The sequence below is a fragment of the Amblyomma americanum genome, chromosome 9 (genome assembly GCF_052857255.1).
Source record: "Amblyomma americanum isolate KBUSLIRL-KWMA chromosome 9, ASM5285725v1, whole genome shotgun sequence".
Classification (NCBI taxonomy): Eukaryota; Metazoa; Arthropoda; class Arachnida; order Ixodida; family Ixodidae; genus Amblyomma; species Amblyomma americanum.
In genome coordinates, this window is record NC_135505.1 from 92,533,615 (window position 1) to 92,556,275 (window position 22,661).

Sequence of the window (22,661 nt, forward strand, 5' to 3'; positions counted from 1 at the left end):
TGTGTAATTGCTTGCTATGTACCGCATTTTTCTACTTTCTCTTATCCTTTTAAGCCCCCTCATCCCTCTCCCTCAGTGCAGAGTAGGCAACCGTAACATTTTTCTGGTTAATCTCCCTGCTTTTTCTCTACCACTTCTCTCTCTCTTTCTCTCTCTCTCTCTCTCTCTCTCGCTGACAAATGTAATGTTTTCGATGGCACTTACCTTTTTCCAAACTGAGCATGCGGTAAGGTGCATGATAGTGAGCCTTGAAGCAATCAGAAGAGGTAACAGTGAAGCCAGCAAAACCAGATGGCAAATTCAGGCTCTCGACGACCAGGTTTCGGGTCTTGTGTGATAGCTTACGTGATATGGCCGATGCTTAAAAAAAAAGCTGTTCATGTTGTATAAACGGCCGTTTCTACTGCGAATATTCTGTTTTGTTTTTTACTAGTACTCAATTTTTGGTGCAAACACACGTCGTTTTGGGACACCAGGGCCTTTTTTGTAAACCATGAAGCTTATTCTAGAATAATATCACCTGAATTTTGGCAAGCGCCATTCCTACAGACGTTACAGGCAAAAAAGTGAAAAAGAAAGAGACAGGCTGAAAATTGCTGCCCTTTTATATAAACAACTCATATCCATGTACAAACCGCGAGCACACATTCACGCAAAATATTTCACGCATAAAAGTAAGACGGCGAGTGCAACCGCTGGTGCACTCTGCTAACCACACGACGTAATGTAGGTTGCGCACGAGAATCAGTGATGTGGAAATGAATGCGATGATTATTTCATAAAAATTGTGCATCTTGTGATGAAGTGAAAAGCAGTGAGAAAAATATATATAATACTGTGAGCAGCAGTCAGATCATGGATGCAGGGTGAAACTTTTTTCGTGAACAACTTTGTGCAGTGAACGATGGCTTGTGGATGAAGCATTACTGAAAGTCTGAAACGCTGACAAATTCGTTTAATGTTGTACTTACGAATGTGAGTGAAACACAAGGTTTTATATGCAAGTATAAATATGACATTGATATATCTTGAGCTCCAATCAACAATGCTCGCAAAAGCAATGTTCTCACACTAAGAAAATTATTTAGCTAACATAGCACTAGATCTACTCAAGTCTTCACAAGGTCATCACTTTGCAACGGTGTACATAATACAGAAATAAACAATCCGTATGCCAAAAAATACATCAACAACTATGTCTTGTAGCCTTTCCAGCGTAAAGTAAAGGTAATGCCTTGAAAAGGCATTATTAACTGCAAGTCAGCAGCCACTTAGCCAAAAGCGACATCATGTTTGGCTAATTTGCGGCAGTTGAGCTGATGCGCGGTGGATCAAAAATGTTGTTGTAGTTGCTCAAAATTCAAAAATGTTGAAACATCCAAACATCACATTTGTGTCTTCTTTGTGCCGCCTTTTACTTACTGTGCAGCATTTTACTATTTCGCTAGGTCTTTTGCATATCCTTATTAGAGGGATACGAAGTTGACGGCAAATGCATGTTTCATTAACGCAGTTTTCCGATAGAATATACCACCCAGGTCGAAATGTTTCAAGCCACAAAGTTTTTTTGCATAGCTTAAAAGGCAGGCATATGCACTCATAAAAACCACAATTTCGGAAATGTAACAGATACTCTTACGTTCATCTATATGATCTGTTAAAGTTTTACTGGTGTTCTAAATGCCCCTTACCAGACTCATAACCTAACCTTGTGCCCTGAGACGCCTGACCAAGGGCTTAAGTGGCAATTTTCAGCATTTTTTATGAGTCAGTGCCTGCAAAAAGCAAGACAGGGGCAGCCATGTCACAACCCTCCAATAGCTCTTCCTGCTACTTACGCTACACACGACCTACGATTCAGTCAAATACTACACAAGTCTTTCCGACTAAAATGTCATCCAGTTATTAAACAGATTCTAAGCATGATAGTCGAACGCTTCGGCGAGCGATGCATGATGCAAGGACTGCGAGTTTTGTCCAAACGTCACAACATGAGGCTTTGTTCGCTTGAGCTGCCGATCTTGATTGCGTGCACGTCGCTGTCTAGTCACTCTGGAGACCCTTTGGAGTCACTTTGCAGACACAGTGATGGTTGACAGAGACGTAGCCCCACTTCGCGGCTCTATTCTCGCCCTCTATAGGACGGTAGTAGAGGTACATCCAGCCTTTGCGTTCGGTGCACTCGCTGTCATAACTGCAAAAAAGGAGCAAGAAGAAAGAAGGTTGCTCAGGGCAAGCTCTTTATACAAAACCGATCAACCTCCACTTCAACAGCTGACATCATACCTCAGGTTTCGAACATTTTAAGCTTCACTGCAGCCAAGATTACAGTACAGCTCTAATTAAGTGTAAGTCAGGTAAACCTTCTCTTGAAAAAATGTGCATACTGATTGCTCCGTCGTCTTCCTATGGCTTCAATACCCAACAATTCTGGACAAAAGCATTTTTGAGCTATAAACCATTTATGAACGCAATTTTTTTTCGTATAATGTAAGATTTCACTATAACAATGAATATATATATATATATATACAGATCACCCTATGGCAGTCCTGTATTTTTTTTCTATTAACGTTTTTGGTATCGTGAAAAGCGTTCCCCATTGGATTTTTATGGCAATCCGAACTCTTCGATGCGATCGATGGAAACACTTTAAAAGCAAGATTTTGCCGCATGTCGGAAGAATGAACTATTACCTTGAATACTACCATGAAAGTATCTCATAATTTCCCAATTTTCAAAACTTTTCCCGAGAATGTTGAACTTGGTTTTCTCCACTGTTTTCCCATTTACCCCGCCCTCTTCCTTTCAGATGTATCCGTCGTTTCTTTCTCTTCCTTCTCCCAATGCACTCCAGTCCACGCCACGCTCTTCTCCGCACTCGTGATGTAATTACCGTCTGGGTTGCAGACTGACCAATCAATGGACATGAGCTTGTAATGATGTGTCACAAACAGGATGCATTACTATTGCGAGTAACGTTCAGACGTTGCGATGAAAATGCTGCATGTTCATTCGAGCGTAAAAAATCGAAAAATGTAATTCCATCGGGCGGCAAAAACTTCTCTAGGCCAAAAAACATCTGTTCCATATAGGCCAATCAAACATTTCACAATACACAGCATTAACCGACCATCAGTGCGGAATTGTGAACAAGAATGGGCCCGCATTTTCGCAGAAGGCAGTAAGAAGAGAAACGATATAAGGTGCCCTCGATTTGATACTATGTTTAGTATGACAGATACACCTTAATCATGCCAGTTCTGAAGCTCCCCTTAATCATGCAATCTAATGCGGCACTCTCACTGCGCTAAAAATTAGAAGATAAACGGAACGCCGCGCCACCTGCGGCGTTCAGATGAACTGCAGTAAGTTTTTGAAAACATATACAGTAGAACCTCGCTACAACGAAATTCACGAGGTGCGCGAAAAATTTCGTTCAAGCGGAAATTTCGTTGTGGCGAAATCAGCCTGAAAACTAAGATCTGACTGGACTGTTCAAAAATATCATTTATTTCCAAAAAAAAAAATAGGTCATCTTGTCTTGCATCCTTTTAGTGGACCTGAGCGTCGTGGTGTGAGTTTCACACTCGGCCAACAACTGCATCGCGATGTCGTCGTCATGCGCAGCAATGAAAGCACGAATGCTGTCAAATGCGTCCATCACATGCAATGCAGACGGCCGGACTGGTGCATCTTGCACGTCGCTCTCATCTTCGGACGAGGCGTCGTTGCGGCCGGCCTCCGCAACTATTGCTTCAACGGTTTACTCCTCGCGTGCTACCACGTCCGCATCAACGGCCTCTCGGACTATGCTTGCGTTATCCTCCAAAGAAAGGAACTTGCGCTTTCTGCACGGCGTTGTCATGCTGGCGTGGAGTCTAGCACACGAACACAAATGAAACGCCGGGCAATCACACTGCGTCGGGCCCGCTCCGCTGCGCTTCTCTGTCGATATGACGGACGATATCGAATGGCGCCACCTATTCGCACTCGGCGCAGTATGGGGCACACATCGAATCCAGCGAGTGTTTTCGGAGAAATTAAACGTCATGAATGTACGGACGAGTAACTTTGTTTTTTTGTTTTGCCGTAAAATGAATGTTAAGCCCATCTCCACTGAAAAAAAAAATTCGCTGAAGTAGAAATGCCCCTGAAAATATAATTCGCTGTGGCGAGAACTAGCCTGCATTGTTTTCAATGGCTAGCTGACGGGCAATCTGAAATATTTCGTTGAAGCGAAAATTTCGTTGAAGCGGCGTTCGTTATACAGGGATTCGACTACTATATGGGGAACAAATTGAAGACGGACGGCGCCGCCTGCAACTGCTTACCAAGCTCACAGGCTACGCCACAATCTGCTGACCTGAAACAGACCACGAGTCCTAGCCTGATTTTGATTCAGAATTCACTACTAAAGCGTTCAATTGAATCCAAATTATTTAGCATTTCTTTCATAACAAGAACAGACGCAAGGCTAAGAACACAAAGCTGCTGCTGAAGCATCTTGGCAGCGGGATAAAAGAAAACACGGCAGTGAGATAAAGAAAAACACGGCTGCAACGAGAACTATTGCGCAACAAAGAATAGACAGATGGGATTGTTTTACAGGGGAATAGCTAGGATATGACAAATCAGAGGTTGCTCTGGAAGGAACGGCCAGCACAATGTTTTGCGTGTGGACGCAGTATTGGACGGACGGTGCTCGGGTAACTCACAGCCCGGAGATGGCGGTGCAGGGGTTCTGTGCGGTGGCGCAGCGGTAGGAGAAGACGTACTGCTGGATCTCGTCCTGCACGATCTCCACCTCGTGGCCGTCGTAGTCCTGCGTCCTGTTCAGCTGCTCCCACTGGGTGGTCGTCTGGCAGATCTCCTCCGAGGGAAGCACCAGGGCCCCGTCACGCTTGTGCATCGCCGGCTTGCGCCTGCGTCACATCCAGCACCACCGCAAACACAGTCAAGCTTCGAGCAAGTGCCAGATGCTTCATCAACGCAAAAGCTTGTGACTGTGCATGATGAAAAATAGCGCAAAATGAATGACGCAGACAAGCGCTAATTCGCAACTGGGGTTTATTGCTGAAAAATGCAATTCATGCAAGACACTTTGAAAAAAAAACATGAAAGAAGCAGCCCCTGCTCATCGGAAGCCGAAGTCAAAGGGTGAAAGGAATTGTAAGCAGCACGTGCCACTCATCGCTACTGAAGAAACAATCTAGCATAAGGACCTATTATTGTCAAGGACATCAATGCAATGCGGAGACTAAAAAATCAGTTTAACAGTCAGCCATGGTAACAGAGGGCTCGTTGACACAAATATTTTGACATTCAGTTTTATGGTATGCCTTCATAATCTCATGTACGAGCTGATCGCGATGTCTGAAAAGTACGGTGGATCTAAAAAAAACACGGTGCACGTCGGTAAGGTGCGTATTTCCTTTCCGTCATTCGTGTTCATTTTGCTATTTTTCATCGTGAACATTATGCTACTGGCCCAACTTTCGGCTTTTCTAGTGACTGTGGTCTCTACACGCAGAACTTGGCGTCTAAATTGCTGGAAGAATGCCAACTAGTACAAATGGGAGAAAGCGATGACTTCCTGCTAGTTTGCTTTACTTTGCAATGTAGCGCCCCACGGTATAAAACAAATGAAAGCGGCCTGCTGTCCTTGTATTCACTTATTGCTGCCAGGATGTCATCAGCCACAATATATTGAGAGCACAAATACCAGAACGACTTTACAAGAAGAAAAAGTTATCAGTTGTTAACAGAGGGCTGGCGGTTATCATTATTATTCATGATTAATGAAGAATCCATGAAGATTTCGATATATGTGCTAATTTAAAGGTTCAGTCAGGACATGTGCCTGGAATTTTTGTTCTCGGTAAAAAAAATTTCTCTCCCTCTTCCTCGGTATGTTGACACTTGTCCGGCAACAAAAAAGAACGCATTTACGGCTTCGAAAATTCATATTGTATATCTTCCTCTTTAGTCGATTGAAACTCATGACGTCCGCATCAATAAGGACAGGTTGCGACCCTTTTGAAGAGAATGGCGGTGTAGCATGCCTCTGGAAGCTGCGCTGAACATTTCATATTAACAAACTCATGTTACGTGATAAATCGGAAGATAATGGCGACACCTGAATTTGGTCCTTTGTCTTTCTAACCTATCAAAGGTCCGTTTTGAGTGACAGTGATTTTATTGTCGTTCGATTGTTGTGGTTCATAAATGCAGGGCAACTTCAGTTTGTCGACGGGGTCCGTTCAGAAGCTTTGCCATGCCTCTAAAATCTCATATCAAGTGAATTATTAAAAGCTTTTTTTTTCTAATTCCACCACAGCTCTGAACCCATCCTCTTTCTCTCCGTCTCGATAAAGGGTGATTGCGGGGCTGCAATAACCATGAAAAATTTATTTGATGTGACGCGTTGCTGCCTTAGAGCAAACTATCTGGACGATCTGGCGGGGTTGTAAATGAACTAATTTTAGTAAAAGGTCCAGATCAGCACATTCCTAGTGCAACATAGATCTGTTAGTGCAGCTAGGCAATACGCTGTACTAGGACTCTTCACATTTGAACACTGTGTTGACATTGTGCAATGTAATGATATTACAGTGCGCTACTAAACATGATCGTCGTATATGCAAGATCTCTCTTTGTCTCGTTCATGTCATATTCAAACACACAGGAGCCTCCTCGCGTGCGCGGATCGTGAGAACAAAGGGCTGGAACATGAAGGCTTCTGAGTCTTTGACAAACCTATTTTCATCATGCCTGAAGCCTCTTGATTAATTGTGCTTTTCTGCCAACACATAAAATTTAGAACTAATTATGTACTGACTTTTTTTTCATGATAAATCCTGCGACTGACCACCAGTTGTCAGGAGCAGCTCTAAGCATCCCCTCATCTACCTATTTGTTCTACTCGATGCTATCTTTACTGCCACTTCCCCGATGCCACAATGACCGGTGTTTAAGATCCTATGCAGAATGTGACCAGGTGCTCACCTGGCTGCCAAGGCGTGACGTTCTTTCCTGTCAGTATCCTTGGATGTGGGAGGCTTTCCCTTTCCCACCCACATGTGCCTCTGGCCGAGGGCCGGATGGTCGAGGATGTGTTCAGGAAGCTTGACCAATCTCTCCTTCAGCACCTGCACCTGGCTCTTGTCCAGTATTGAAGACAGCTCGGCCACGAGCTCGTCCGCGAACGCTGCGCCGGAGGTGAAATCCAGTCAGTAAAACAAGTTCCTGTACGTGAGCCATCTTGGCGGAGCTTGTCCAAGTGGAACCGATGAGCCAACAACATGCAGTAGCCACCTTCGTGCGTTTGTTTGTAAACGCAAAGCAAGAGCAGTCTACCTTTTATCAAGTTGTGCTACGTTTACAGAGATTTACAGGCTATTTCATATTCACGTTGTGTTCGCAAAGTAAATTTACCATAAACGTAGAAGAGTAAATAACTTCAAGTCTATTCGCGGCAAATGTTTCAGAGCCACGGCTTTCTGAGTAGTGTAAAATGCACTGCCGTCTCGCTGTCTGCGCATTATTTGCAACTGAAAAGTACCGCGTTCACACTCTGGCCAACGAGGGGCCATGGAGGGGCCGTGGAGGGACCTCGACGTAGATACCGCCCTTCGTATGAGCTGAGTGAAAAAGTGTTGGATTGTTCTTTTTTCTTTAGTGATAACTGCATACAATGTAATTTTTTTCAGATTACGGTGTCCAAGAAGCAGTTCTGCAAAAAATTAATAGTAGTTCGCCGCAATCTAAACGACAAAACTCGAAAGCTTCGTGTCTTTTCCAAGCGCGAAGAAGATTCGGCGACAGTCCTGCCACAATCCCTTCCCCGTCGAGAGCCGATACTCCCAGACTCAAATAGGTTAGGCCTGTCCCAATCGAATCACTGATGATGGCGCAGTCTGAAGAACGCCGATACACGACCCTCGTAACTGAAGCTTGCCCGCTCCCGTTCATTCGGATTAAAGGCTGGCCGAGTGGGTAATACGCTCTTGGTAGTACATGTCGGTAATAAATTGAATTATGTTGATAATCTACTGAAAATACATTTCCTTTTTTTTTGCTTCAAAACAATAGCTGCCACGTTCATTGACCACAAAGTAACCACAGTGGCCAGACATACCGCAGCAGGGCCTACGACAACATAAGCCGTAGTAAGCGGCAAGAACTAGTTTCCCATAAAGCTATCACTAAAACTCTGTGACGTCACCAATCCGAGATTACGTGGTGCCTCGGATTATTGATAATCGTGCGACATTGGGTTCAGCTGCCGCCCAATTCTGCATCATGGGATTCAATTCTGCGGCGTGTAGATCCTCCAGGGTACCCTACCATAAAGATGAGGGTGCACGGGCAACCTCAGTCACATCGCTCCTTGGAATGGTAATATTTGCTGCAATTTTCTGACCGCATGTTGGCAATTCACGTCAGGTGCTTTCATGTAATGATTTCTTTTTGGTCCTCACGGTATTCCCAAGGTCTTACATGCCGAAAATGTGCAAATGAATCCCACGTGTATCATCTCGGAAGGTCTTGGCTTTACGAGCAATCGGGCAAAGTTTAAACGCCTTTAGGGACAGACAAGAAAAAGCGCTATTCTGTCGCAGCTTGCACCGGGCCGCAGTAGTAAGAACCTACAAACTTAATTTTAACTCCAGCGGTGCTCGCTTTTGTTGAAGAACCCTCTTGCTTTTCTTATATCACATGCATCATACAATGAAATCAACCAGACACGGAGAGGGTGCCCTTAATTGATCATGTTTTGTAGACAATGTGCTCACCTTTCACTATGAGCTTAATGCGTCCGTCCTCAAAGCCTTTGCTCAGAACGTCTGTTTTGGAAGGTGCCGCCGATGCTGCAAAGAAAACAAAAGCGCAACCGTCAAAATCATACTTCAAGCATAGTACGCAGTTTGCACACCTCTTTTTTTAGACTTTTCGTTTTCATTGATATAATGAGAAAGACAAATTGCCTGCACGCGTCTGTGCATCTGATACTTGGTATTCCAAGGCGTGAAACGCTTCACAAAAGTTTCTTTGAGGCCTTCCAAGACCGGTGACCGGGTCCGGTAGGCCCGCCTGATGCTGTTCTCTCCACGAGACGGAAACCAGAAAACTATGCAATGCAATCTTTCATGCTTGATTTACTGTGCTCTCGATTCAAATTAAACAACGCTATGATAACATTCTCATTAATGTTCTCTGATATATCGTCATGGGCACTTCAATGAAAAATTTTCTCTGCTGCACAATGTTGGCTAAAGTTGACCCAAGCCTTTGCAGACTTTACATGCTCATGAGGACCTGATCAGAAGTTATGCGCACCATGCCTCCTTCTATTAAACTGTGCTGCCGGGCCACGCCCCGGTGGTGCCTCTTGTCGAGACAGGCGATGCGGTGACCGTTTTTATCGGCACTCTAGAGCAAGGTAAAATGGTAGCAACCGCACCATTTAGTTTTCGCAGCAGACGGTTAGTCCGTAGGGATACGAGCTATGACTAATGTCTCTTTGCTATTGATCTGCAAGGATGCAATGGTTGGCCGTTTGAGAACCTAATGGCTGTGCTAATGTAGTGCCTCGCAAAAGATAAACTCCCGGGCTATTTTAGTCCTTTACGGCTCAGAGTGCGCAGGCTTGTCAATAGTCTCGTTTCTATCCATGACTTTTCTAGATTTCGAGAACACGCTGAAAGGCGTCGCAACCACTTGCTGCGTTTGTGTTCATGTTAGCCTCTTAGTCGTGCAGGTGTCGTTGCGCACGTAACAATACTTCGCACGTAACAATGCTTGGTGCACTCAATTTCTGCTCAAGACTGTAATGTCGGGGACAAAAGTCTCTGGGCCACGTGTACCACAAACGGAGCCGATACCTCTTCTATTAGCTGGCGCCTGTATACCACGCGTATGGAGGTGAAAGTCAAAATTTTGTTCTTTCACCTCCGGAAGCGCAGTCTCCAGCCGGCAGTTTATAAACAGAGCTATGGGCTTCGGTAACAGAACGCGCAGTCTATAGACTTTTTTCCTCGACTGTAAGCACCCTCTTCGACCAGAGTGTTGGCGGGGGCACTTAGCTGCACGAACCTGCTTCTTCGAGACGAGGCTTACTGCCGAACGTTTGGCAACCCTGCGCACGAGTACTGGCTTGCTCTTTCTTTAGCCCCAAGGGTGGGCCGTAAAAAGCTTCTTCATGCACTTGACAACAGCCTATTTTGATTGCGACAGCAACGCTTGCTTTCATGACGACCACCCAGCAAAGCCACTGACAGATTTATGGCGAAATGTGGCGTTAACAGCCCTGGCTTGAAGCAGCCGCAGGCACAGATGCGGAGAGAAAGCAGCAGAAAAAGTTGGAAGTTGAACCCGAAGGATAGAGCCGAAGCCAGAGGCTCCCCCATCTTCTGGAGCCTTCTGTTCGTGAAGGTGGTGATCGCAAGCCTAAAACTGTCAGTCGTCTCCACGGCAACCTTTTGTGTGACATTATGGAGAGTCTTCCACTGACAGCTAAAGTAATCCTCACTTTTCCCAGTCTGTTGGGACATCCGTGAGTGCAAAAAGAGCTGACCTTGAAATTTTGGTGACAGCGCTTCGGCTTTCCTCAGCAACGGCAGTGGCCATTTGACCGGAAACCGTCGTCTTATCATTGATAACACAGTAAAAATACACAGCGCGCTTTGCTACATTCACAGTTCTTCCAGCTCTTAAACAGCCCCTTCTCTTCAAGCCGAAGCTGCTGCGTACTTTGTACCGGAACAGCAAAGACACCCATTCGGCATTATGAAAATGGAGCATCAATGTTTCAGGTGGCAATGACGTGACATGATCGGCCAGGTTTTTCTATATTGCCAACGTGTTTGATTGAACATTTTCGACATTGGCACATTGTATATGGCCTCAATTAAGAAGCGCATTTGGTAGCCATGGTCAAGTTTTTGAGTTGCTTTACTCTTCATGTTTTGCGGATGTTTCACAATCAAGAAATTGTGCCAAAGACTGACATGCTCCAATTCAAGTCACAATTTTTCGAAGCTGTCACACTTTTCTGCGTGCTAAAAGAGGAGAAAATAAGGAGTGTTGATGGGTAATAACAGATATATTGTGTAATCAGCCGTTTTCCCTGAAAGTGTTCCTTTTCCCGCATCCCCAAGGTCCGTCCGGAAAAACAAAGCAATGCCGCTAATGTGGATCTGCAAGAGCGCCGCTTGAAAAAATCGCCCTTTTTTGCGCACTGCTTTCAACCTCATGGAAAACGCAACATCAGGACAGCTTGTTTGTACATTTTGTTTTCGTTCAGTAATACAAAGTGGTATTGATGGAAGTAGTCCAGCATAACCTGTTGCTTAAACTCCAAGCAATGCACAAACGTGCATGCATTTAAACGTATATTCCTACAGCAGTACACGAGCGCAAGAGATGAAACAACCGATGGCAGCTTAGCGGCTCCGAACGGCAAAGTGCCAAACGAAAGAAAACAGATGAACGTTTGTTTTGCACCGCCCATCCTGTCGAGGACGTTTATATTTGCACCAGCTTTGTTAAGTGAGTGATGCCAGATTTAGCCGTACGAGCTTTTGCAATAGTGGAAACTAACTGCTTTGGATTTGAAATTCGCACAAACCAGTAACCATTGAATGGTAAAGCTGCCTTCAAACAGGCTAGCTACGCTGAAGTCTAGTTTGTACCACGTACAGCTGGGTCTCTACTTCTATATACAACACTATCCTGACTTGAGTTCAATGCCCAGTGCCGCCAAGTACCCACTGGTGGTAGATTGGGTACAAGCTTCCCCTGCCTGCTGCTCGGCTTCTTTAGGGTGAAATGCTGAGGAAATGAGTCATTGACCCCACCTTGAGTAGAAGAAAAAAACATTGCTCCATGGAGCTCTTTGGCCACAGATGCCCATGCGCCGTAAAAAATTCATCATCACCATCATCATCAAGCGGAATGGCCCCATAATATAGCTGGTTCCACAATTTGCCTTAAAGCTTCGACGCTGGCGCGTAGTTTATTTCGTGTACTTTTTATAAATGCACAGATTTTTTACCCCTTCATGTTTGCAATTGAGAAATGTGACGAGCTTTTCTTCGTAGCTGTGTAAGTTGGGCCCACAGGCTCAAATCCCCTGAAAAGAAGACAACCGACAGTAGTAATATGATCGACTCTGCCGCCCTAATTTGTTGCGAACTACTGCGAGCAGCGATTTTTAAATATTATTTCTAAATTATAGGGTCCAGCCAGAGCTTTAAAATTTGACTCGAATACCTACAAAGACCACCTCTGCAGATCTGTTGCACTAGAATATGCCCACCTATATGATTTCAAGGTCCCTTTAAAAAGATTTCTCTATGAACTTCATTCGTTCATTCATTCATTTTATCCTCGCTGCAGAGTGAAAAAAGAGCTAAGAAAAATGCCGTTAAAACACGGCTTGATATGCCCGTGGGCTCCTTAGCAGGCACTGACAGCAGCGAAAAACAGCACCAGACAACAACGCATCAAGCAGCAACTATAGCTACGTGACGTATGAACCAAAAATGTGCAACAGAAAGGAAACTGTTTTGGACGGTAAAACCAATCGACTTAAAATCCACTACAGCACACTGTATAAATCGAGTGCATGACAGACAGTGCATGATATTAGACGTTGCAAAGCTTCCGGAAACTCCTCCACATGCACTAAACAAAACCATGTAACGAATGAGTGCTCGCAGCGCCGTCCTCGCCGATAGTTGTGATATATTTTCGAGACTGGCCACTACATTTGCGGGACATCCCTTGGACATGTCCGTTTCAGCCAAAGAGCGACGACTAAACTTCACGCAACCGATTCCCCGACGGATCATGCCATGAGAGCAAGGCAAGTCCTGTCTCGAGTGGCATCTGGCTGTTGGAGTTTTTGCCGCTGCCGCTTTCCCGGGTTCGAACCCCGGACCAGGACAAATTTTTCTTACTACGAAGTTTCTGAGAAAGCTGTATAGCTTTTTTGTGTAGCTGTATGGCTGCGCTCGGGTGGGTGTCAATGAGTAATTACTCCCTTATTACAAATCTACTCCACCTTGGGGGATTCCCCTAAACATTTGACCAATGTCGCAGGGCAAGTGTTCTGCATTGTAGAAACTTTTCTGTCGATATTACTTGCCACTGCTACTGCAACAAGGGTTACGTGGGGTTACCATGACTACCTTAAGCAGCCTGCGTTGGTTCATCACAGAGGAGATAACGAACCAACAATCACCCGGTGACTAAAATTCGTGGATCCCTTAAGGTCATGTTTTGCTGCTTTAACTTCTCGTTGGGAAAGTTGGTAGCTGTTCACTGTAAATATTTAAAGGTGCCAAAAATCACACACGCGCGCTCTGTCCCGTTGTCTTCTCTTGCGTGTGTCTGTGTGTGTTTTTGGCACCATTAAATATTTGCTCCATTAGCAACATACCCCTCTTTCGGCCATAGTGCAGTGCCTGTGTTTCTGTGCGAAGACTACCCCCCCCCCCCCCCCCCCCGCAAATGTTACCGGGTCAGGGCACCTTCTGGTGGACGCACCTCCGGTCGTCCTACAGCAAAAATGCATTTTCCACTTACGAGCCTCCATTCTCGCCCCAATGAGCAGGTTATCAATGAGGGTGATCACCTGCCAATGAAGGTGAATGGGCAGTGAAGGTGAATGGGCAGGTGACCAATGATCAATAAACACACAATGGGCAGGTGACCAATGAAAACTTGAAATGCACACCCAATACTATTAACGCAGATTGGTCGCATCACCTTGTATGATCACCTGTGCATTTTTTTTTTCAAATCACGGTTACGCCCGCCGCCACAAATCACTGAACAAAAAAGAGGCCGACTGGGCACCCTTCCACGCCAGTTGAAAGCGCCACTGGCAACAGGAGGCGCGCAGTCTCTCGCTTCGCAGAAGGAGCCCCCAGGGTTTAGCGACACCTCGCCGTGATTTGTGATGTGGTGCCACGCTCTTTGAACCGTCCGGAGTTCGGTCTCCCTCCGGTCGCCAGAGAGGGACGGGGGTGGGGGGTCTATTTTCGTCTACGGACGAGCGGCTCCTCACACGGCTCAACGGACCTACAACGACTCCCGGTTTACTACTTTCGTTTTCTCAACGCAGTTCTTGTTGAGTGAAGACGCGTCGTTCGGCCCCGCGTCTTTTCTTTGGCGAAGCTGCCAAGTCCGCCGACGTGGCGTAGAGACGATGGCTTTGCCCCCTTTGCGCGTCTGCATCGAAGCCTAAAAGGTTTGTTACTTGTTGCTTGGCGCTGACTTGGCCTGCTCCGGGCGCGGTGGTGGCGGTGGTAGCGTGGCGTTTGAGAGCGACACTTCGCAGCACGTGACCTGCACCACGCACAGAGACGCGCTTCTGTCAGCGGTCGCTACCGCTAGACCGTCGCCGCTGCTTGTTTTTCCTTCGTCTGCTGCGACCAAGACGGTCGGGCTTCGGAGCAAGTGTCCTTGGAAGTGTCGTCTGCTCCGTGTCTCCCTTCTCTCTGGCAAAGCGCTGAGTACCGGAAAACTCAATCCCACCGAGCGGCGGGTGGGTTTTGTTTTAGGAACAGAGATGTCACCTTTCTTGTTTTCCGAGAAACCTAGGGCCGGGAAACCCCGGGACTCCTTGTGCCAAAAGTGTCATTTGCGTAAGGTTAGCGTTAGCGAACAGGGCCGAGATCACTCTCGCGAGCAAAATTAGCAAGCTGAAGCAATACTATCTTTGGACGGCACAGTTCAGTCTATATTATTGGCCTGATGGTACAGGCAAAGCATGATCTTCAAGCCGGAAAGCCGCTTAGACTCACTGTTCTTTTGTATACCCACCTTTCAGAGGATCAGACTTCTTGAACGCCTCAGTATTTTGCAATATAATTTATAAACACCATTATTTTGTTTGTATATATATATATATATATATATATATATATATATATATATATATATATATATATATATATATATATATATATATATATATATATATATATATATTAACCTGCTGTATCCAAGTACGAACACAGCTATAAGCATATTTAGCGCAAGAAATTACCTAGTATTTCCGCGAACATTAGCAAATTTCACTAGCAATGTAGCTGCATTTACGTTGGAGCATCTCCAACGTATGAGCAATCTAATTCATGAAGACAGTGTTTTGATTATGCGTTGCACTACAGTAGATTACAATTAAAGAAGTTGATAAGCTGCAGAGCTGCTTCTGAGTCTTTCTGAAGATGACTGTACTAAGGACAAATATCTCTGCGCTTTAAAAGTCCGCATAAACACCTCCCCACCTTTCTCTGGGTAAGCTGCTGGCTTTAGGCACTGATTAGTAGATGCTAATAATGCTGGCCATGACACTGGGATAAAGGCGCAAAAAGCGGTTCAGCTCAATGCCCAGATTCTACACTTAGCGTTACATTACCTTCGGTTCGCAAAGTCCTTGTTTCCAACGGTAATGAATTTGTGTATATAGCAAGCAAACAATGATACAAGCTCTGATAATGGTTATAAGAATCTTTTGAAAGAAATTGATTTATTAGTCTAAGAAGTCGCAGAAGAAGTACTCGCTGCAGGAGCTGTAAAATTTCTGAGCTGCGTTTTGATCGACGCAGATTTCCATGAGGCATACGCATTCGTGTTAACTACAGGTATAAACACCCGTCTTCAGAGCACCGCATTTTGGTATGCGTTTTCAGAAATCTGCATTCGCTTGTTGTGTAGTAACATGCGTAATGAAATTAAAAGCAGCTCTGCAGATTGTCCTTGGTACCACTTTTGCATAGCCGAAGGACCACGTAAAAACTCACGGCACAATATGCCCCTTCCAAGTTTTTTTCTATACAACTAACTTAAATCAGGCACCTGATCTACGCAGTACGACCCCGGACCAGGACGAATTTTTCTTTAACTACGAAGTTTCTGAGAAAGGTGTATAGCTTTCAATTGTAGCAGTATGGCTGCGCTCAAGTGGATGTCAATGAGTAATTACTCGCTTCTTCTCTGCCCCGCTCAATTTTTTTTATGAAAGCGCGGATATAATTATAGCATAGGCAAACTACGAGACAAAGAGGTTTCAGCAAACAAACGTAAGAGATGTCAAGACTTCTTTTCCTACATGCTCTTGTCACTTGGAGCTTCGGAAAACACAGCAGTACTGTAAAAACAATTTCAAAGTCGCGATTACATTTCGCAACATATCCTACCAGCTCTACTTTTCTTGCAAAGTACAGTCCCGTTTGGTATGACCGGGAACGCGACGGCGGTACCATACATGTGCTTTGCGCTTTATGCGATTTCAATGAGGCGTTGTACACAGTAACAATAATTGGCGAGCATTGCAGGCATTTTTACAGTTTTCAAGGGAAGACAGATGCATAACTTTCTTGGGATATCCAGCTGGTTCTGACATTTGGGCCGAGTGCCTTCGAGGTTTCCAGTCGTGGTAAAACTCGGACGAGTACTGCCGCTGCTATTTACCAAACTATGTCGCCATCGAGATGTTAAAATCTCACATCAAACGCTGCCGGACCTACCATCGGCACTCGTTGCTCCCCATTTACGTAGATAACGCATGCAAGTTTAAAAAAAAAAGATAGTTATTTTTAGAACTATTTACATCATCTCAGTTGTTCTAATACCCTTATAAAAATAGTCTATAGACTGTCTACAGACTTGTTATATACTACATTGCCTTCATATAGATATTTCCTTTTGTCTATTCATAGTCTATAGACAACCTATACATGAAAGTCTACTAAAAGTGTATGGCCATGATTGTCTGTAGACTGTCTTTAAGATTTATATTGCCATAGATTTGTTTATATGATTTGTCTTAGAATGCCTATAGGCTTCATAGACAAAAGTCCATCGACACTCTATAGACGGTTTAAAGAAATTTTTGTAAGGGTAACCTGAAGCAGGGTTCATGTACTAATTTTTAGCATGCACAGGTCGTGCTTTTTCAGCTGACTGGCAGCGCTGATATTTGTATGCTGCAGTGTTTTTGTAGCCAGGCTGTTTTTATTTCTCCGAAGTAGAATACGTTTTTGATATCGATGATTTCTCAGCTATTTTGTTTCTCAGAATGACAAAATTCCTCTATATAAAAAAAAACTCTGCACCGGAGAGCGCCCCACTGGCGTCACTCGGAGGCGCTCGAAATCTCGACACAGTTTCGCTCAGCTGCTTTCTAGACTGTTAATACAATGGCCGTTGAAGCTGCCCGAGTCCCAGCTCTCAACTGGAGTTTAAGTCGACAAGCGGTCTAGGGTCTTCAAATTACCATTCGCAGCAGCTATAAGGCATGACGTGCTATTAAAATACGAAACCTCCAAGGTCGCCGGAGATAGGTTTCAATCGACTCCGGTACAATCAGCCGGCTCGACTGACTCCTTTTGTTGATACTCTTACAAGTGTTGAGAGTGATGTATAGCCTTTTTTTGCTTACTTTATTTTGGTATATTGTTGCCTGCATGCTTGTATACATTTTCTCTATTGGACCCGTTACTAGCCGTTGGCTATGGGTCCGAGCAGTGTTTGCGTACAATTGTAAAGCAACAAAGATCAATAAATAAAAAAAAAGACCACTCGGCCACCGCCGCAAGGATCAAACGAGCTTTTAACAGGTACCTCCATGAGCTTAGTAAAGTAGCCACAATGAATGCGGCTACACAGACTTCGCTGCTGGCAAGACAAAGCCGTCGCTTAATAGAACGTGCCGATCATTTGTGGCCGGCGATAGTAGCTGTGCCTACTACACTCACTCACAGAAAGTGACACAGCTTTAATCATTATCATCGTCATCCGCCACCATGCGTGCTTCATGCGATCATTCCGCGCGTCCACGTGATTGATTGCTGCACCGTTTGATAGGGCTAATTACAAAACCTACTCCGCCTTGGGGGATTCCCCTCAAAACTTGACCAACAGGGCTTGATAGTTCGAAAGGTGCTAATCAACTCCAAAATCTCGAGCGAAGCGTGTCTTCGAAGCCGACGCACAGAACCGCTTGACTGATGAGCAGAAGAAACTTCACGCGGCCGCACGTGAACTGGAGAAGGCAGCCGAACACGTCGCTAACAACAAGGAATAAAATCGGACCAAGACTTTGCCAAACATGCATGCAGCGTCACCGAAACCGATTCAAACATCGCGGCTAGCAACATCTATGACCTGTGCTAGAGGGGGTCGCGCGGCTCCTGCAAAGTGTCTCATGCGGTCACCTCCTTTCGTCCATGAGATACAACGCAATTTTTTGTGGTCAGTTGTGGGGATTTTCGCAATCGACACTGCATTATACATCGGCTTTACGAAACGATTTAAACGAAATTCATCTTGGAATTAGGAGGCTTATTCTTCTTTACCAATGGTTTAGCGAAAAAAGGATTGACTGCGCTTACGCCATGCTCCGCTTGCTCTCACAAAGCTCAATAAACGCTAGCGTGAACGTTGCCTTTTTTGTGTAATATCTGCCTTTTTGACCCTTTCCTTAGTCCTTTCCTTCACAGTGAGTTCCAAGTGTCCGTCCAATCACTGTAAGGGTGTAAGAGTGATATAACACTTTTTTTTGCGTAGAACCTCCACGTAGAATCCCTGCGTAGAGCCCTACGTAGAACCCTACGTAGCTACGTAGAATCTCCACTAATGCGCGCAGAGCGTCCGAGAAGCGTTACGAAGCATTTGGTATCATCTTACGATCGCACGTTCCACCCGATGACAACAAAGGTTGGACGATCCGTCAGGCACGTGGTGCATACTTGATCCCAAGGGAGAGCTATCCTTGGCGATCACGGGTGATCGCGCGACTCAGTCGAAGTCCTGACAAAGGTAGCGCGGAGAACGTGCCGTAAGCGGAAGGGGTAGGGTGATCAGGGGATCGCGGACAAGTTTTACTCATGTGTCTCGGTGGATGTCGCAGATACATCTATCACTGTAAAACAGAAATGTTTGCGGTTCTTAAGTTTATCGTGAAATTCAGCAACAGTTCATGCCAACTTAGTAGTTTTTTATGGCTTATTCTAGTCGGCTAAGAGAAGCACGATCCTGAATCCGCAATCTGCCACAAAATCCTTCTTGATTTCGGGAAATCCAAACTGTCAGTGAACAGAACAAGCGCTTCGGACTGCGCCGGGCAAGGTGGCACAATCTGCTGCGGACCGAGTTCCTCCTGGTCCACAGATGGAACTCAGGGTTCGAATGCAAACCACCCATTTAAACAATTTTTTTGGGGTTCACTAAGCAGGAAAACGGGATCCGGATCACCGATTGGAATGTGCAAGTAGTCTCTGGTCACTTTACCCCTTCTTAGTCTATTCCTTCAAGGTACGGTCCAATTCCCCACCCACTGCACACCCGCTACCTATGAAATCTGTGGCCACAGACTTGCTGATGTTATCGAGCAGCGCATTTCGAAAACGCATACCAATCGTAGGCTCCATGGGTTCAACACGTTGAATGTTTGCGCGGGCTCTGGCCTATCGCCTACGTGCAGCGTAATGACCACAAGAATGCGTATTGTTGCGTTTGGCCACTTTGCTCGCATTGGCTCTGTGCCGGTTTTGTTTCTTGCCACCTTGTTCAAATAGTCTGCTTCGTAAGGGAAATGCGAGTGTGTGCGCGCAATCTCTTCCAAACTTCATGCAGACCCCAAATCGATGCACTTGTTTAGTGACATGGTCAACTAGGTTAGAATTATTTTAAGACTAAATCCCTCTGATGCTACGTCGACTACAAACTACTTGTGCTTCCTGACGTAGGTACTGAAGTCGGCAGCAGAGACGATTGGCGAAGTGCATGGAGAACCTATACGACGAAGGATTCGACGAATTTCGGGATGTTTTCCCAAGAGGCGTCTCCAGGCGCCTTACGACCACGCGTGCCAACTGATGGCGACGAAAGTTGCACGAGGCGCAAGGCACAGGCTTCGCGCATGAAGTGGCCACGTGATAGTTGGTGAACGCGTGCCCCACTGAAAAATCACAAAGGCAAGCGAGACAGGTGTGCTATGGCACCCGTGGTGGCCCTGCTGTGCGCTACTTTCAACTCTCCCCTTCAAAATGTCGACCGCGGCTGCGCACTCCTGAAGATTGTCACACCAAGAGCTATTGCTGCAAATCTAAAAATTATTGAAACACCCAATCCCGCAAGCGCTACATGATTCGCACACCAACCTCGTGGTTCCGCGACAAGTCGCATGCCCTTAAAGAGAAAAACGCAATATTTTTTTTTGTTTTTCGGACAACAAAGAACACTCGAGCGCAAGTTTATGAAATTTTCGGGCTCTATTGTTTCTTAAGGATCACATAAAACAACTATCGTGCAAGTATTGATTGATTGATATCTAGTCTCACGGGTAAACATGGTTTCTAATCTCATGGGCAAAGTAATGCACGTTAGCCGCCGCTTTGAATCTCCTTAGTATTTTAGCGCTGCGGCTTCCAGATCAGAAACACCGGATATATTCACCACCGAAGTGGAAATGTACAAGCGCGCTTCCTGTTATGAAGTCCTGTGTAGGAAAGCGTGTTCGAAGCTTTCTGTTACCCCATTCTCAGGGATTGTGATGTTCACGGAGAGAAAAAAATACTCCTCAAGTGAGCCCTTTCTATGAACGCGAAGCATTCACGCTTTTTATTAAGTAAAGATAATGAAAAATCCTGCCAGGGAAAGCATAAAGCATTCTAACAACATTCCTTTCGATATCTAACAGAAAAGAATTTAGTCTATCAGTGAATGTAAAGGCCTGATATGAACTCCTCTCTAACTGGGCGCTTTTGTTCAGAAGTTAATGCTTTTACCTAATTAACCATCTACAGTGTACTTTTTGCTTCCGGGCGGTCGAACAATGTTCGAAAGCTTTTTACTACACCATAATAACGTCAAAATATCCTTTTCTTTCGTGACTATCGTTTGCAAATGGCTTCCTTGAAAACAAAGAAAGCAACATTGCGGCTAGGAGTGCGATTGCTGCCGAGACAAACAGCTAAGTGTGCCACTCTGCATGAACTTGAGTTCGAACTCAATATTTATGGAACACTAACCTTCCTTTGAAGCAAATTTTGAGACATGTGATAAGCTGCCATCCTGGAAAAAGTTTGTAAAATAGTACAGGAAGACAATCACGGATGATTGACGTGGAGTCATCTTCTACTTGCACCGCATACGTGGTGAATACAACCAACAGCTTCAATGTAGCTCTACCACGAGCAAAGCTCACAGTCATTCCTTTTCTGAGGCAAAGGAACTGTAGTTTGCTCCAGTGGGCAGCAGCTACCAGTTGAGTGTGCATTGTAACTAAACATTATGCAATCGGAAATGGAGAACATTTCGTGCGGTGTTACTTCAACAAATTATTATCTTATTTGCCCATCTCCGCCTCGATACTCAAATTACTGCTTGTTACAGTGCGACGCTTACGCTTAGCGTAGTATCTCTCGTCTGTAGTCCACGTCTAAGTTACAGAATTGAAAAAAAAAATTGGTTTTTGATGTAAGGAAATGGCGCAGTAACTTTCTCACACATGTCGGTGGACACCCGAACCACGCCGTAAGGGACAGGGTATAGTACGGAGTGAAATAATTAAGGAAGAAAGATGTGCCGTAGTGGAGGTTTTCACAATTCCTCCCAGTAAAGAAAATCAAGTATGAAAGCTACAATGAGAACTCATCCTCACCTTGTGTGAGCATCGCTGCCACGTATCCAACGATCAGCAGCACGGTGCCGGCCGACACTCGGCGACCCATGCCGACGTCGGAAGCCGGGTTGCCGTCAGGTTGCTTCATTCGAGCACGATCACGACAGTACAGCAAGACCTTGAGCTACGGCGGCGGTAGCGGAAAAGGAATCGAGTCTCTGCTGCGGCGACGGAAACTCACGTGCGCACACAAACGCACGTCGACTCACACGGCGCACAACACGCGGTCTGAGTCCTGGGCGGTAGACGGCAGGGAAGAGCACCCCCCCGGTCCCGGGTCCCCTTACCCTCCACCGGAGAAAACGTTCGTGTCTCGTCCGACGCACGAACACCCGAGGCTCGCAGCCAAAACAAACGCCGGGTCCTCGCCACCCGTCTCGACAACACCCAACACACACCACGCTATCCGCTAAAGCAACACTAAAGGTGGTCGGCGACCAGAGGTGTCTTCGAGTGTGGGGTCCTAAGAGTCAGTACCACCGGAGGAAGAAGAGGTCTTCCAACTGCGTCGTCGTTAACACCACCGCTGAAGCGTCGATGCTGGAAGAAGCGGGCAGACTGCTGCTGCTGTGCCGATTCGGGTGCTGCTGCGTCGCTGCTCGCGTTGGGCGCTCCTCGCCCCGTGGGCCGGTTTGTTTGTTGATGCAGCGGCGGTTGAACGCGGTTTGCCTCTCGAGGCATGGCGGCTGTGACAGCCGGGGGAGAGGCGGCGGAGAGCAGGAGTGGCGCGAAGCTCGATACAAGTCTTCGAGAATACTCTACGACGGCTCACGCGTACGCACGCAGGCGATGATGGCGTCATTTTCTCTTCCATGACGTCGGCAATGACGTCCGCCTTTGGTCACTTCCATCTCTTGGCTTTTCGTGCGGATGTGTTTATCTGTTGAGATGGTCGGTTAAAAAGAAGTGTTGTGTAAGGGTATACAACGGATGCGACTTAGTCGTCTATCACAAAGTG

The 22,661-nt window shown here is 45.7% G+C and overlaps 1 protein-coding gene across 1 annotated transcript; it reads right to left on the reverse strand.

Moving 5' to 3' along the window:
- Window positions 1-587: 587 nt before the first annotated feature.
- On the reverse strand, window positions 588-22,263 carry LOC144103236 (uncharacterized). The gene is made up of 5 exons (XM_077636013.1): window positions 21,683-22,263; window positions 8,799-8,873; window positions 7,009-7,210; window positions 4,719-4,925; window positions 588-2,194 (listed from the first exon to the last, which is right to left on the reverse strand). Exons 1-5 carry the CDS (start codon window positions 21,789-21,791, stop codon window positions 2,044-2,046), a joined length of 744 nt encoding a protein of 247 aa, XP_077492139.1. The 5' UTR covers window positions 21,792-22,263; the 3' UTR covers window positions 588-2,043.
- Window positions 22,264-22,661: the final 398 nt, after the last annotated feature.